Source organism: Chinchilla lanigera, unplaced genomic scaffold (assembly GCF_000276665.1).
Source record: "Chinchilla lanigera isolate Chin_1 unplaced genomic scaffold, ChiLan1.0 scaffold00093, whole genome shotgun sequence".
In the NCBI taxonomy this organism is placed as follows: Eukaryota; Metazoa; Chordata; class Mammalia; order Rodentia; family Chinchillidae; genus Chinchilla; species Chinchilla lanigera.
The window spans coordinates 8410407-8428847 of record NW_004955494.1 but is presented as its reverse complement, the minus strand read 5'-3'; the positions used below and the strand labels follow the sequence as shown (position 1 = coordinate 8428847).

General features: G+C 36.9%; 1 protein-coding gene across 2 annotated transcripts; it reads left to right on the top strand.

The window, feature by feature from the left end:
- Nucleotides 1-5721: 5721 nt before the first annotated feature.
- On the top strand, nucleotides 5722-18101 carry LOC102023050 (zinc finger protein 709-like). 2 transcript variants are annotated; one of them, XM_005405519.2, is made up of 4 exons: nucleotides 5722-5851; nucleotides 12777-12903; nucleotides 13095-13155; nucleotides 14669-18101. In XM_005405519.2, exons 1-4 carry the CDS (start codon nucleotides 5723-5725, stop codon nucleotides 17223-17225), a joined length of 2874 nt encoding a protein of 957 aa, XP_005405576.2. In that variant the 5' UTR covers nucleotide 5722; the 3' UTR covers nucleotides 17226-18101. The 2 variants fall into 2 exon arrangements, with proteins under 2 accessions (XP_005405576.2, XP_005405577.1); XM_005405520.2 differs by having other exon boundaries at nucleotides 5760-5892.
- The last annotated feature ends 340 nt before the right edge of the window (nucleotides 18102-18441 follow it).

The window sequence follows — 18441 nt, the reverse complement described above, 5'->3', positions numbered from 1 at the left end:
AAGTAAATACTAGCATAATCATAGCGAGGGGTCCTTAAACCTCATTTTCTTCATGTGATAGATCAAATAAACAAAAAATCAGGAAAGAAATGTCAGAACTGCACTACAACCCTGAAGATGTGGACTTCATAGAGATCTGCAGAGTATTACAACTTATTACAACATAGTATATGTTCCTTTCTGCAGCTCATGGTAATTTCTCCAAAACAGACAACATGTCCACAAAGCCCACTTCAATGAATATAAAAGGCTCAAAATCATCCCATGTGCACTATCAGACCGCTGTGCAATGGAAGTGGAAATTAACCATAGAAGAAGCCACAGAAAATTTAGAGGCAACAGGATATTACTAATAGTGTCCTAAACAACCACTAGGTCATAGGAGAAATCAAGAAAGAAATTAAGCAATTTCTGGAAGATAACGACAATGACAGTACAAGTCAACAAAACTTCTGGAACACAAGAAAGTAGTCCAAAGAGGGACATTTGCTGCAATCAAGGCTCACATTAAGAAAAGGGAGTGAGCTCAAATGTATAACCTTATGAGGAATCTTAAGATTCTCAAGAAACAACAACAATAACTGCCAAAAGTAAAAATAAAATCCTAGGAACATAAGACTGGGTCCAGTGGACCCCTCCCTTACTTTCCTACTGTGAATTTGCATTTTAGCATAATAGTAGCTAGCTGTGAACCTCAATACCTTTCTCTGAGGGATGCAGAAAGCAATCTATGCACTTACTCACTTGGCATGATGAACAGCAAGGTGTGTGAACATGTGCAAAAGTGGCAAAACGGGATTTTCCCTCACCTTGTGCTTGGCTAACTGGTTTTCCATATGTTTACCCAATAGACCCATGCCATTTTGGGGTTTGTTTAAAATATTTTCTTTTGATTTTTCTGGTAGAAGTAGCCCAGTTCAGTACAATGGCACATGAAAAACCAGATTTTCAAGTTTTGAGGTCAAAAGTGAGTCATCAGGAAAGAGACAACTTGGCTGAATAGAAGAGGAGCCTCATTCAGAGCTACTCAGAGAAATTCAACTAAAAACACAGGTAATTGAAAGAGAGAAGAGGGACATGAATCCTAAAATCAAAACCAATCTGAAATAAGACTCACAGATCAAGCAAAACATAGATAAAGCACTATGATCAGCCAGCCCACCCAGTTGCCAGTGGATCGTTGGATCACAGGCAAATTCCTACTTTTCTAGGAAAGTTAAAAGAAGAAAAAAAAATGGATATACTAAAATAGTGTGATTAAACCAAGCCACACAGAATAAACTCAGAGATAAGTCTCCCTGCCTTTTTTGCCTTCCTCAAAACAGGACACTGTAGCCCAGCAGTAAATTCTGCCAGCAAACACAGGAGTGAGTGAACTGCTCCCTCCCTGATGATGGGCCGGGTTTCTTTTCTGTTCTTCCCTTTCCTTTTATGCATCAGAGTGCTAACTGGAACCTCTAGGGACAAGATTAAAGACTACAGGGGTGTGTAGTAAGTGGAACAGAAAATCCTTCCCTCATGACCTATGGCTAGAGAGGTGCAAGAATTAAGCAGCCTTGCACTATGAGACTGTGAAGCCTGGGGCTGTCCCAACGCTGAGAGCAGGAGCAGAAAGGCACCCCACAGCACCTCACCCAGTGAAGTTACAGATTGCAGTGGAGGTGACAGTGGCTTTGCCAAAGAAATGAGTGGGAAGTTAGCACTCCCCCCTTGGGAGGGGAGTCAGAATTGGGACTGAGGAGCCTTCGACTTTGGGTGATACCTGCAAGAACAGAATGTCAGGAAACATCACCTCCTCCCACCCCACCTGCAACAAATGACCTGTAAGGACAGAGACTTGCCAGTGGAAGAGGAGTGTTATATTTCTCAGAAGGCTGAGCAAGGACCAGAAGGGGTCAACTGTATACGGGACTGGGAGCAGCCTCCTGTCCTTGTCGGAAAGTGGCACGGAAACTGGAAGAGATGCTGACAGAAACAGGGTAAGGAGTGGGTAGGCAAGTAAGAGATATACAAAAAGTACTGGCTGAAGACCCTGGCCTCAGGCTCCCACTTCTGGAAGGAGGTCAAGGTCAGCCTTATATCCAGCTTCATGTTAAATGGACAAAAACTGAAAACTTTCACTCTAAAGTCAAGAACAAGGCAAGGATGTGCACTATCACCACTCCTATTCGAGACAGTTCTGGAAACATTAGTCAGAGAAATTAGACAAGAGAGAGAAATAAAATAAATAAAGACAGGAAAGGAAGAAGTTAAATTATAATTATTTGTATATGACATGATACTCTACATAGAAGACCCCAGAAACTCCACCAAAAGACTTTTAGATTTCATAATCAAATTCCATTTTGTAGCTGGATACAAGTTAACACTCAAAGATCAATAGCATTCTTATACACAAACAACAAATTCACTAAGAGAGAAATTAAGGAATCCAATCTTTACCATAGCATCCCAAAAATGGAACACTTAGGAATCATTCTAAAAAAAGAAGTAGAAGATCTATAAATTGAAAATTACAATATTCAGAAAAAGGAGATCAAAGAGGATATCAGAAAGTGGAAAGATATCCCTTGCTCATGGGTAGGAAGAACCAACATAGTGAAAATGGCCATACTTGCAAAATGATTATATAGATGTAATATAATCTTGATCAAAATACCATTAGCATACCTCACAGAACAAGAGAAAACATTCCTAAAATTCATTTTGGAAATAGAAGAGACCTAGAATAGCAAAAGCAATTCTGGGGAACAAACGCAAGGCAGGGCCATCACAATCTCTGACTTAAAATTATACTACAAAGCTACTGTGATAAAATAAGCATTGTATTGGCAAAAAAAAAAAAAAAAAGACAGACCTGAGGATGAGTGGAACAGAGTAGAAGATGAAGAGACAACTACAAACACACTCTGCTACCTTATCTTTGACAAAGGGGCCAAACATGTTTACTGAAAGAAATGTAGCCTTTTTATAATAGTGCTGGAAAAACTGGCTTTCTATATGCTCAAGACTAAAACTAGCCCAATATCTATCATCGTGCACTAAAATGGATCAAAGGTCTAAGTATTAAAACAGCATCCTTATATAGCTCCATGGCACAGTGCTGCCTGGTAAGCACAAGGTGCTGAATTTGATTCCTGGTACAAATACAGATATTGAAACAGAAACACTAAATCTACTGGAAGAGAAAGTAGATAGAAATCATAAAGACATAGGGGTAGACAGAGACTTCATGAACCCAACCCAGACTGCATGGGAAATAAGCCAGAGAATCAACAACTGGTAACACCAGCTGTTTGGCCCCATCTTATTAAAAACCTCTGTACATCAAAAGATGTCACTAACAGAGTGAAAAGACAACGCACAGTGTGGGAAAAAAATTTAACCAATTTTCCCTTAGACAAAGGACTTTTATCTAGAAAACATAAAGAAGTGAAAAACTTCAGACCCCCTGAATTCAAAGACCCAGTCCAAAACTGGGCACCCAAAATGAGTACATACTTCTCAGAGGAAGAAATACAAATGGCAAGTAAATATATGAAAAAATGTTCAACACCTTTTGTCATCTGAGAAATGCAAGTTAAAACAACACTGACATTCCATCTCACCCCAGAAAGATGGCTATCATCAAGGAATCAACCAATAACAAATGTTAGACGGGCTGAGGGAAACCCTTGTCCATTGTTGGTGAGTGTAGAGTGGTGCAACTACTGTGGAAATCATTATGGAGATTCCTCCAGAAGCTAGGGTTAGAGTTTCCATTCAATCCTGCTATTCCCTTTTTGGGTATATTCCCAGTAGAATTAAAAACATCATATTACAGTGATATATGTGCACCTATGTTTATAGCTGCACTATTTATAATAGCTGAATCTTGGAAACAATCCAAATGCCTATCAATTGAGGAAATGATAAAGAGGTTGTACAATCGAGTATTATTCAGCCATAAAGAAGGATAAACTTGAGACTTTTATAAGTAAATTGATGCAACTCAAAACCTCATAAGTGAAATAAATCAGACTCACGTGTAAACATTATATTATCTCCCTGATGTGAGAAACTGAAAGAGTAAATAAGGTCTAAAATGTACAATAGATATTGAGAAATGGTTAGAAATTATTCAAGAAGAAAAAAGAATTGGGATTGGGGGAAGGGGAAAGGAAGGAAAGAAAAAGGAAAAAATTCAAGTTAGTTATACTACTAGTGTCTCTTAGTTCATTAAAATAGCAGCTTTGTATTAATATGAATTGAAGAATTTTTTATGCCCATATTTTATACTCTAACTACTTTAAAGATAATAATATGTAATATATTAACTACTGTTATTCTATTATTATGTCATGAAATTTTCTTTTAATTTTTCCCATAAAATAAGAAAAAAAGGTTACCTGCCATGATTTGTATTAGTGTTTTTGTTGTTGCTATTTTTACAGGGGAAAATACCTGACATATAAAACTGAAGAGAAAAGGTTTATTTTGTCTCATTATGTCAGACATTGTGGTCTTGTTTGACTGCTTTTAGCGAAGAAACATCATGGGAAGTACAAATGAACAAAAGGATAATTCCTTTATGAGAGCCCGGAATGAGAAAGCAAGGAGAGCGCCTGAGAGGAAAGGGACGGGGGCCCCAAGGTCACACTATCATGGCTACACCAGACACACCTAGAAGTGTGCTTTACTAATATTCTGTACATCTCTCTAAACAAACAAGTTATTAAAAAAGTGTATAATGTACTCTATCTAATATTTCCCCTCTAGGAATATTAATTTTAAAAGGTAGCGAATTTCAACATAAAAGTGGGGTGGTGGGAAACTGTAGGGCATTGGAAACTTACAGTGTATAGTACTTTTTATCCCGGCATCATCCCCAGGAAGAGATCAAGTGCTTCAAGTGTAGGACTCTGCTTCAGCAATCATTCTGGCCCTCATGCCCGGTGCTATGTTTATTTTCAGAATTTACATGTCTTTATGACCCTGGATAAGCTATGGTACTTGTCTGAGGGAACTAGAATTTTTGATTTTTTTTTCATCTTTACTCTTACAGAATACTGGTATTTAACTCTAATTTGCTGGGGCTGGGGATTTAGCTCAGCAGTACAGTGCCTGCCTGGCAAGTGCAAGGTTGTAAGTTTGATTCCCGGTACCCCGGGGGAAAAAAAAAAACAAAAACAACCCTCTAATTTACTCATTTACACAATAATTGCATTCCTCTCTGGGGGCCCTATATCCATTTTCTTGGTTGAAAATGAGTAGATTGTGAGAAAATCTTGGCACTGAAGCCTACTGCCTCATTCCCCAAAGCAGGGCCTCCTATTCCATTTTGTCCTGACCTGGACTGGACTGATTTTTCTGACATCAGAGAATTGATTCTTACTTAAGACATTGACCCTGAAATCTTCTCAACACAATTGCGACCCATTTTCAGGTAGAGTCAACTGAGTTCATTAAGAAAACCAGGGCAACTCTGACAAGTCAGAAGTAAAGCCTTCAAAATGAAAAGTATTCCTCAGGTGAGGTGAGATTGACATCACAGAGAGAGACTGGTCCAGAAATTCCTGGTTACAATCTATCATTTGAGCTCCACATATTTCTGTAAAGGTTTCTCTTGTCAGTCAGCTCAGCCTCAGCCAAAGGAGCAGGAGCCAATCAGCGATGGAGGGGCAGGCTGTATGAACGAACTATCCAATCAGGTAGGCTGAGGGAGGAGGGCTCTTCCTGTGTCATGGCGCCAAGGGTACACCTTCAATGCATTGCTGACAGTCCCCAGCTGACTAGACCACCCTTTTCTGTAACTTCTACTGGCTTCAGGCTGCATTTGAAGGATCCTGGGAGACCCTCGAGCCACGCAATGGTGACGTTGTGGGACGGGAGCTGGGAAGGGGATGGAATCGGGTGAGTTCTGGAAGTGGCCAGAACCAGCTGTGGCAACTTACACCCTCCCTGCTTAGCGCCAGACTCCGAGGTCTTCCAAGTGTTTGGTGCGGCGTTATCATCTGTCCCTTTTTCCCTTCGCTCGGGCTGGAACGGCTCTGGGTCCCCAGCGTCCTGTCCCCACCGTGACACTGCCAGCTCAGAATGTCTTCTTGGGTGGCCCCAGGGACAGCTGTATCTCCACCAGTCTGCGGAGAGCAGGGGCTTTGGAGAAACCCAGGATTCCATTCTCAGGAATGGAAAAAATTATCACTTTATTTACGCGAGACGTCTACGCAGAAAGATTATACCGCATGAACAGAACTCGTGGCCTCACAGTATTGAGGAATACTTTGGTCACGAACCAAGAGGATGTTCGGGGAGATTTTATGGGAAAAAAAAAAAACAGCGCCCTAATTTTCAGGAAGCATCCCGAGTAGGTGGCCATGTGGCTACTCTTAGAAGTACAGTAAGCAGAGCACAGTAATTGCTCAGTTTTTTAGTGGCCATTTATCACAGGTGGCTCTGTATTTAAAACAACCACTTTGGTTTTTTGTTTGTTTTTGTGGTTCTGGGGATCGAACTCACGACCTTGCGCTTGTTAAGCAGGCGCTTATGCCACTGACTAATATCCCCAAACCCAAAACAACCTCTTTGAATTCAGGCTTTCTAACCCACTTCCTTAGCATGCAGGGTTTAAAGGAAACTGGATTTTAAAGAAAAACTGGTTATTTTCTGTATTTTAAGTTCCTGGAAACTTGGGAGCTTAGTAGAGAGCGGCTGCAACTCCTTTCAGGTGGGAGGCTGGCTGCATTTCTTGTTGTGCAGAAAGTTCATTCTTTGTCCAAAGTCTTAGGCGATTGTCTAGTCTCATTTTAAATCTTGTTAAAGTGACTAATTTTATCTCAAGCCCTTTCCCTAGCTAGGTGCCTTATTTATAAGGTAACTAAATAAAATGTTGTTTGCAATTAGACTATTTAAATGAGGCTTTCCATGGATTTTTAGAATGCTGAGAAAAATGAAGGGAATGTTAATGTATTACCAAAGGAAGGGAAAGTATTCCCGCTATGAATGACTCCTTGTAGCGGCTGCCTGATAAACCCACAGTGGGAAGCATTCAACTGGGGTATCTACAAGGGATGTAGATATGGAATGTTACTATGAGTGGAAAGGGAAAGAGGTGTCATCTCTAAAATAATTGCTGTAGTCCTTGGACTGTTTCCAGACATCTTTTTAAAAATTGAAACACCGATCGACATGGGCTTTGTATAAAACAAGTACTGAAGGAGGGGTAAATTCCCGTAGTTAAGGTTTGTGGGCCTAAGAATGAACAGGAATAGAATGATTTTTTTGAATAGGCAAGAGTAAAGGGGAATAAAATGGAAATGGGAGAGCAGGGGATTTTGGAGGGTGGCAAAAATCAGCAACTACAACAGTAATCTCCCTCTGTTGAAGGCTGATTGTTGTTAGTGTGACAGTAAATGAAGGATTGTCTGGTGGCTTGGTCTGAGAATGGGTCAAAGGTCACAGGCTTAAAGAAAGGAGGGGAAGTTTGTAACATAAATATTTCTTGTCTAACTAATGATCAGCTCATGTACTCAGTTTTGAGACAAAATTAGAAATTTGAAAGCTGGTCTTGTAGGTTTAAAAACGGTGAAGATCATCACTGAGTTAGAATGAGAAGGGATTTCCACTGGATACACAAGCTGCGCAGGTGTGTTTGATGCTTTTTATTGTACAAGGACTGCACTGAGGAATTTTGCTCAAGCTACATACCCCCCCAATATTTATTTATTTATTTATTTATTTATTTAATTCTTGAGACCAAGACTTACTAAGTTGCTCAGGCTGGGAAGAACTTTTGATACTGTTTCCACCTCTTCGACTTGGGATGACAGACATGTGCTGCCTCGCTGGTTTAAGATTCGATTAATCTTGCATTCTTACATCTGGTAATCTGACCAACTCCGATGAAGATAAAAATATGTCATATAACAACCACTGTTAATCCTTATCATTTTGTTCTGAAACCCTGTATCATTCTTATTGTTTTTGCTTTGCTTTGATTTTGTCTATGTTGTTGGCATTTTGCTATTTTTCTTTTTTTTTTCAATTCCCTTTAAAATAAGATAAGGCTTCTGAAATCACCATGATTCACCAAAATTTCAGTGCTTGGGTTAAGCAAACATTCCTGAGGTGTGGTGGTGCACACCTTTAATGGCAGCCACTTGGGAGACTGAGACAGGAGTAATGCGGCACCAAGCCCAACTTGGATAACTGAGCAAGACTATTTCAATGTGAAATAAATGTTTTGGGATGTACCTCCACTGTAAACTAACTTGTCTAATGTGCATAAGGCCCTGAGTTAAGGCTCTAGCAGTGAATAGAAAAAGAAAAGTTATTTACTGCAAATCTGAGTTTTAATTTTGAAATTCATTCATTTTTCACACTAATGGTACATCATACAATATTTCCTTATGATGGTGGATAGCAGTAATGAGTCACTGCTCGTCAGACACAGGATGCCAATGGTGAGCAACCAGTGATTTACAGTGTACTGTATTCAGTAAAGTACATGAGTTATTTAGTATTTTATGTATGTAGTTTAGTGCACCCAAATAGGAGTGTGTTAGAGAGTTCATCCTGTATTTTACTTAATTTACTCACTGTTATATTCCAGATTTATTTGCATTGCTGTATACGCATTTAACTTCTGACAAGGTCTCCACTGTTTGTGTCCACATCTTATTTGCCTTCCACAGTTACCAGAGAGGAGTGTTCTGTAGTTCTGTCACTGATATAAATGCCACAATAAACACTGTCTTTCTTGCTGCCCTAGAAGCAGAGTTGAGAAAATGCCATGGATACTTGGAACCTATTTGCTGGTACACAGAGTGTGTATCCACTTAAAATTTGATATACATCATCCACCTACCACCAGTAGGCAATAGTTTCTGTTTTTCCATACCCAACCAACACTAGACTTTTTCTAATTTGATGAGTGTCATGGATTCAAAGTGAAATTTAATGCTTCTTTTCATTTTTTTCTCTTTCATGCCTCTATGCATTCTTTTTCATTTTTTCTGTAAACCCTTCTGTAAATTATCTGCTTATGTGATATTCTCATATTTGTGATGAGTATTCTCTTTTTTAAAAAAATAAAATCTTCTTTTTGTTCTGGGTATTTCTTTGTCAATCAACATACCTTCAACATACCTTCTCATAATTTTTCTATCTACATGTTAATTTCATAAAGTATTTTCTTTGCTGAGCAGAAATCCTAGCTTACTTTTTATATCTTTTAAAAGTCACCTTGATATGTGTGGCCTTGCAATTGTGTTTTTGAAGGTTTCCTTACTCCTAGATTTTCTTATATCTTTTCCATGTTTTATTTTCTTATTTTGTACATTTCTTCACTTTACCTGGAGTGTAATTCACTTGGCAAATAAACTGAGCAGGTTACCATCCAAAAGGACTGAAGAATTACATCTCACTTTTGATTTGTACTGCCCACATTGTTAAACCTCAGTTTGTTTAAAGCAAATGTATTTTTTTGATATTTCTTATAAATTTAGCGTGTCTAAGCATTGTCTGAGTTTCAGGCTTAAATAAGTGTAATTGAATAGGATGTTCCTAACAATGGGAAAGGATATCTCTCCCTACTTTTTTAATTCAAGGTTTGAAAACCAACACTATCATCTGTTAGTGATACACTGACAACAAATGACAGTGTTGTTTTTCAGGTTTTCTAGTAGCTATTTGTTAAATTTGTGTTTGTTTTATTGGTACTATAAATATAGTTGTATTAAGCATATATTTTACAGAATTCATAGTGTATTACATCATCAAATCTAAGTGCTCAGTGTGACTGAAGTCCATATTCTTTCCCTCCAGCAAGAAAAGAAAACAAACAGAATTGTAAATTTGTAGCTTGCCTATTATTTCAAAAGCTTCTGCATTACAGTCTATGTAATACTTTATACTTTGTAATTGAAGGAAATTTCATATGCCCTAACAGAATTTTTTTGTTAATGTGTTTATTTTTGGGGAAAATATTCATTTATTGTTTTATAAACAGTCTAAATATATCTAATACCTATTGTCTGTATGTTTCTAAGACCATTAGAATTAGCAAGTTTTAATTGCATTTTTGACTCAGGCTGAATTTGCCATTACAACCACATACATATGTATATTGATTGAGATAGGACTATTTCTATCTGAGTGAAGATGTGCTGTTTACTACTTGAGTTTTCAGAGAAATTATATAATATATTTGCAATTGTATGCTAGTCGCATGCCAACTCAAACTCCTGCTAAGTTGCCTATTTTGTCCTTCATGTTATGATCCCCTGGCTTTAATCTTCCTAGAAGCTGGGTTTCCAGCTATGTAGCATCACTCCTGTCTCCCTTCATTTTTTATTCAGCAGGAATTAAAATGTCTGGATGGGATGCTCAATATACAGATTAAAAATAACTGTCTTCTATTTCTTTGCTGAAAGAAACTGCCAATGAGTCCTTGGTTGATCAATATTACATGTCTCTATCTGTTTTCATGAGAAACCACTTTGAAGATATCAATATGTAACACAACAAGCATTGTTAATTTCCCACCACTTTGTTTGAATCTCCATATTGTCTGTACTGTTCTTTTGCTATTTTGTAAAATGTTGTCTGTCTGTTAATGTTTTCCTCCTTTTAGTTTTAAAAGAAAAAAAAAGAAAAACATAAATCAAAACATTTAAGTAATGAAAATGTATTCTCTCACTCTCAGAGAATACATTTTATAAAACACTCAAATCAAATATGTGTTTCCAAGAATGAACCCTCAGTGAGAGGGATTGTCTTTCCTTGCAGTCAGTATTGACAAAACCAAATTAGCTGCACAAATCTGGCTTAAGAACTTAATATATTGGTCTCATTTTTCACTTACACCACAGTGACTTTTAAGGCCATTGTAATTGAATGAAAAAAGAAAGATGGTGTAATGCCTAGCAAGTTCTTCAATGACACACATACAGTTATTAGGTGCTATTTGATCTGTGTCACACCTAACTTTTTACCATTTTCTCTTCATTCTGTTTTAGATCTCAATAAATACAATAGCCATGCTTGTTGAACATTTTCTCAGGTTATTCTGTTTGGCTTCAGGGATTTCTCATGGCAGCTCCAGCCAGCTCTCTTACTGCTGTAACTGCTGTTGAACCTGTTCACATTGCTGGAAAATCTGCTCATTAGGGTACTGCCTGTACCGAATGCAGATACCATACATCCATACACTTCTTTTTGTCTGCATTTTCCTTCTCTGAAATTGTGTTCAGGGTCATTATCAAAGGTTGTCAACCTGTTGGGCCTACACTTTCGTATTGCTTGTGTGTCCTGGGCTAACCAGATGTTCTTGTTCTTCACCTTGCACTACACTCAGTTCTAGCTCATGGTTATGGTCTATGCCCACTATGTATTTTTCTGTTTCTGTGACTCTGAGTCATACTGTGGAAGTGTTTAACTTGAGATGTGTTCAGTTATGGCAATTATAGTGACAATAGTACAGTAATTTTCTATCTTGCCTTGTGTGAGTCTAAAATAATTCATGATTTTCTCTGACACATTTTCCTTCTTGGGCCTTTATGGAGAAGAGATCTTACCCAACATGGGTGTGGTCTCGTAGGCCATTCAGTCCTCATTGTCTCTGTCTTCCTGTATCTCTTTGCTGAGGGCCAGCAGATTGCCTTTTCCATGGAGGCAGTCTTCTTCACTGTGTTTGGCCAAGTTCTCTGGCTGGGCTGTTGTCAGTAATTCCAACACAATTTCTGAAATATCTTAAGGAGACTCTTTGCAGAGCCCAACCTACAAGGTCAACAGTCCTGTCACTTTCATCTTAGGGAAAAGGATCAGAACAACGGGAAAAATGCCTTCCCCTTCTCCCTACCCACCTTGTACCTCTTCCCATTTGAACATTTTCTTTCTATTTCACAATACCTATTATGCGTTTTAGTCTTTCTTTACATTTTCAGTTTTTGACACCAGAGAAACAATGTGATATTTATACATGTGTGTCTGATTTATTTCACTTAAGAGTATGGTCTCTAGGTGCATCCATTTAGCTAGAAATGTCTCAACTTTATCCTTATTTATGGCTAAGTAGTTGTGTTAAAAACATCTTCTTTATCCATTTGTAGATTGATGGACCTTTGGGTTATTTCCAAGATCTAGCTGTTACAAACTGTGCTGCTGTAAATGTGGGTGTGCATATGTTACTATGGTGTAATGATTTTAATTCTTTTGGGAAGATTACAAGAATGATAGCTCGGTCAAATGGAACCTCTAGTCCTAGCTTTTTGAGAAACCTCCACACTGATTTCCACAGTAGTTGCACAAGTGTACACTCCCACCAACAGTGGTTCTTTTTCCCCTACAGCCTTTCCAGTATTTGTTATTGGTTGATTTCTTGATAATAGCCATTCTTGCTGGAGTCTGGAGTGAGATGGACTCTCAGTGTTGTTTTAATTTGAATCTCTTAGATGACTAGTGATGTTGAACACTTTTTCATGTATTTATTTGCTGTTTGTACTTCATCTGAGAAGTGTATATTCATCCTCAGATGCCCATATGTGTAATATATATATATGCCCATATATGTAATGTATATATATATGCCCATATGTGTAATATATATAATACATGTATTATATATGTAATATTATATATGTAATATATATGCCCATATGTGTTTTTTATATATATATATATATATAATACATAGAATTAATATTTGAAGCCTTAATTTGCTTTTTATGAGAGGAGTTGAGATATCTCAGGCTATGACTGTCAATGTTCCTTCAGTGAACATATGTGTGATTATATAGGAAACACTGACCTTTGAGGATGTGGCTGTGAACTTCAGCGTGGAGGAGTGGGCTTTGCTTAATTCATCCCAAAAGAAGCTCTACAGTGATGTGATGTGGGAAACACTTATAAATGTGACTGCTATAGGTAAGGGTGATATCATTTTCTCATTTATACCAAGAGCATTGGTTCTTGCTCATTGTGCAGTTTCATTAAATAGAATGGAAAAACATTTTTAAGAATATCTCAGGCTTGGTTACATTATCCCATGAATCTAACTGGAATCTACTAATTTTTATATAATAATACATCTTTATATTTCTATGTCTACAATTCAGGAAGAACTTGGGACAGCTGGCAAATTGAAGAAAAGTATAAAAACTTCTCAAGAAATCTAAGGTAATTTACACTCATACAGAAAAGGAATATTCCTCATGAGTCACTGTGTGAACAGAAATATTACAAGGAAACTATATAAATGAAGTCATGTTCAAATTTACTTAATCCCACAAAAGTTCTCCAGAGATGCATGCAGGCTGATTATGTATAATCTAATAACTGAATACAGAAATACTCCAATATAGGAAACTGAGGTAGTACTGATATTATGCCATAAGTGGTGCTATCTGATAATATTAGTATAAAAATGTTCTTTCATGAGCAACATGGAATGTATGAAATTGCATTTAGGTATTGTATATAGGCATATGTGAAAAGAATAAATTTTGAATTTTGACAGAAACTCATCTTTAGGATATCTACTGTGTTTATGTATGTATGTATGTGAATATGAGATGTTCATTATCTAAAAAATTGCTAACCTGGAAGCAGTATTCAAAATGGAAATGAGTGCTAGTTTTCTAATAATATATGTTTTGAAAACATCCTCCAGAGAATTGAGTTCTTTCATGTTTTAAAATTCTTAGAAGGCACCCTCATACATAGTTGGTGGGACTCTAAAATGGAACAATTATGATATGATAATCAATATAAAGATTTCTCAAAAAGTGAAAATAGAAGGTCCATTTTATCCAGGTATATGCCCAATAGTATATACTGAAAGGATTTAAGATTATCATATTTTAGTGATACTGCACACCCATGCTCAAAGCAGTATATGCAAAATCAGGGTATGCATGGGTATGAACACTAGCTAAACTCTGGAAATGGCCTAGGTGAACATTATTGAATGCATGGATAAAGAAAATGTGGGGTAAACAACATGGCAATGCATTCTGGTAATCCCAGCACTCTAGGAAGCTGAGTTAGCAGGAATACAACTTGAAGTTCAGCCTGAATAAATTAACAGTCAATGAGAATTCCTCTCAAAAGAAGAATGAAGATGTAATTTCATGCTAAGACCTGCATTTAATTCTGAGTACTAAAAAAAAAATGTGCTATATATTCAGCCATAAAGCAGAATCGTATTATTTGATTTGCCAAAAAAATGAATGAGACTCCATTCCATAATGTCTGAACTAAGTCAGACACAGAAAATCAATTATCACGTTTTCTCTTATATGAGCAATAAACATGTAAATTAGGGAGTAAAATAAGGGAGAAGTGATACAAGACAGAATGCGACTGTTTGGAGACGGAAATGGTCAGAGTAAGGGGAGAAGTGGGAAACAGTAGGAGAAAAGTATATAAAATGGTCAATATGTGATATACATATGTACCAGTCCCCTAAAATGAAAATAGAACTTATGTATTGCAAACATATACCAGCAAAAAAAATTCCCAAATGAATACTGTCCTTTTGGGAATGTGTGTTTTGAAGGCATCTTCTAGGGCATTCAGTCATTTCACTATTAAAATTTCTTAGCAGGCATCAAACCAAAGCTTGTCCTTATAAATTACTAATATGGAGACCCTTTTCATTGTGATTGATATATTTTTTTTTTCTTCACAGAAGTGAAGAGGTAAAGCAATGCTATCAATATAAAACTTGGACTCAGCAAGAAGAAATATTCCTTTGGACTCCAGATGCCAATGTGGATATGCAACAAGCTGCTTTAAAAACAGGTGAAAGCCTTGCTTATAGAAAGCCTTTGATTGAGCGTTTATCACTAACTGTGCCCATCATAGCTCACGTTGGACTGAAACCATATGAGTATTTGGGATTTGGAGAGAAGCTATACCAGTGTGATGAAGATGGAAAAAGCAGTGATTTCCAGTCCTTTCAGAAGCATACAAGAGGAAAGACTGGAGAGAAACTCTATGAATATGAACAACATGGGAAAGCTTACACTGATCTTCGTGGAAGAACTCACTCTGAAGAGAAGACCTTTGTACGTAAAAAAAGTCTGAAAGTTTCCAACACACCCAATGGTGTACAAATCCATGAAAGAAATCCCAGTGAGAATGATCTACATATCAACAAACAATGTGGGAAAACTTTTATTTCTTCATACTATATTCAAGTACATGGAAGAAGACATGATAGATGGAAGTCTTACATATCTAAGGAACATGTGAAAGCATTAGCTAATCATTTTTCCTTTGATAGTCATAAAAGAATTCACACTGTGGAGAAACCCTATGTATGTAAGCAATGTGGAAAAGCATTCACTACACAGAGTTATTGTAAAATACATGAAAAAAGTCACATGAGGGAGAAACCTTACATATGTCAGCAATGTGGGAAAGCATTCACTACGCAAAGTTATTGTAAAATACATGAAAGAAATCACACTGTGGAGAAACCCTATGTGTGTAAGCAATGTGGGAAAGCATTCACCACACAGAGTTACTGTAAAATACATGAAAGAAATCACACTGTGGAGAAATCCTATTTATGTAAGCAATGTGGGAAAGCATTCACTATACTCAGTTATTGTAAAATACATGAAAGAAGTCATACTGGGGAGAAACCCTATGTGTGTAAGCAGTGTGGGAAAGCATTCACTACACAGAGTAATTGTAAAATACATGAAAGAAATCACACAGGTGAGAAACCCTATGTATGTAAGCAATGTGGGAAGGCATTCACTACACAAAGTTATTGTAAAATACATCAAAGAATTCACACTGGGGAGAAACCCTATGTGTGTAAGCAATGTGGGAAAGCATTCACTACACAGGGTTATTGTAAAATACATGAAAGAAATCACACTGGGGAGAAACCCTATGTATGTAAGCATTGTGGGAAAGCATTCACTACACATAGTTATTGTAAAATACATGAAAGAAGTCACACTGGGGAGAAACCTTATGTGTGTAAGCAATGTGGGAAAGGCTTCAGTACACATAGTTATTGTAAAATACATGAAAGTACTCACACAGGTGAAAAATCCTACAAATGTAAGCAATGTGAGAAAGGATTCAGCACTAAGTTCTCATTGTATAGTCATAAAAGAACTCACACTGGTGAGAAACCCTATGTATGTAAGCAATGTGGAAAAGCATTCATGAAGCTCAGTAATTGCCGAAGACATGAAAGCAGTCACACTGGGGAGAAGCCCTATGTATGTAAGCACTGTGGGAAAGCTTTCAGAACACACAGTCACTGTCAAATACATGAAAGTATTCACACTGGGGAGAAACCCTATGCATGTAAACAATGTGGGAAAACATTCAGCAGACACAGTTATTGTAAAATACATGAAAGAAGTCACACTGAGGAAAAACCCTATGTATGTAAGCAGTGTGGAAAAGGATTTTCTAATCGGTCCTCATTTTGTAGACATAAAATAACTCACACTGGGGAGAAGCCCTATGTATGTAAGGAATGTGGGAAAGCATTTAGCACACATAGTTATTATAAAATACATGAAAGAAGTCACACAGGGGAGAAACCTTATTTGTGCAAACAATGTGGGAAAGCATTCACTACATACAAATATTGTAGAATTCATGAAAGAAGTCACACAGGGGAGAAACCTTATGTGTGCAAGCAGTGTGGGAAAGCATTCACTACACACAAGTATTGTCAAATACATGAAAGAACTCACACAGGTGAGAAACCCTATATATGTAAGGACTGTGGAAAAGGATTTGCTACTAAGTCCTCATTTCGTAGACATACAAGAATCCACACTGGTGAAAAACCCTATGTATGTAAACAGTGTGGGAAGGCATTCACTGCACCCAGTTATTATAAACTACATGAAAGAAATCACACTGGTGAGAAACCCTATGTATGTAAGCAATGTGGGAAAGCTTTCACTACACACAGTTATTATAAAATACATGAAAGAAGTCACACTGGGGAGAAACCCTATGTATGTAAGCAGTGTGGGAAAGCTTTTAGTACACACAGTTATTGTAAAATACATGAAAGAATTCACACTGGGGAGAAACCCTATGTATGTAAGCAATGTGGAAAAGCATTCAGTACACACAAGTATTGTAAAATACATGAAAGAAGTCACACTGGGGAAAAACCCTATGTATGTGGGCAGTGTGGGAAAAGATTTGCTGCAAGCTCTCCATTTTGCAGACATAAAAGGAGTCACACTGGGGAGTAACTGTAAGAAATGTGGGAAAAACCTCAGCTGACACAATATCAAACACATGAAGGAAATCACAATGGGGAGAAACCAGAACATTTTCTAGAAAATATACTCCCAGACGGGAGCATACTCATTTTGTGTTTTTCAGTAAATCGCTTGTAAATATCTGCACTATGTATCTGTATTCTTTACTATAAAAAAGTGAGTTGACCTAATTATATATTTTTGTAACTCAGTGTTTTTGAGCTTAATACATAGTGTCTTTTAATTAAACAGGGTGGATAAAAATGCATTTTTCATTTTCAAATAGGGTTAGTTTTTATTTTGTTTTTACAATTGGAAAGTATAAACCACTAAAAAGTAAATTTTGTTAATTATTTTTTATTTGTTGGAATTCTCACTAGCTTTGACTTAAATTGTTGGTGTATATATTTCATATTTGGTGTAACAAAAATATGTTTGAAATTGATATAGTAATATATATTTATATATTGACCCAGAGAGAGAGAGAGAAACTTGTGAACATGTGTTTTTGACAAAGATTAATTGTTTTCATACAACTTGTAAAGTAGCAAAACATTATTTTCATATCCTGGCAAGATACCTGCATTATCCCAACATAATGGTATATCTAGTACATAATTTTGACTATTTTGCTTTCATGTTTGAGGCAGTATTACCATTTACCTAAAATTTTATGTTTCCTTAGCATCAAAATTTTACTTTTTATGCATATTGTGATGGTTTTTAATTTTGTGGCAATTTTTCCACTACTTGTACCAAAAAATAAACTATACTGCTGTGAAATTCTGATTACCACAGATCACCGGGACCATAACATGTCTCCAAAAGGATATCATGAATTGTAGTAATAAATCTCTCTAAAAAGTATAAATAATGGTATGATTTACTGGTAACAATATTTTCAAAGGAATTTTGTCAACAGTGGAGTTGTTTAGGGGAGAATGATTGTTTTTGGTTGTCATGAGGCAAATTCCTTTATTCTCTGCTATTGTGAGTGCCATTGCCTTTGGTAATCATTATTGCTTTTTAAAGTGAAATAATGTCATGAAGGAAAAGAAATGGTCAGTTTAGTAAAAAGAGGAAATTTACCAATGCGTGATTCAGATTGTGTTCTGTTTTACCAATTTTACGGCTAAATTTATTCAATGTCCTTTCTCATTATCTGTGCATAGCACTGTCTGATGTTTGAGGTATACGATAAATACTT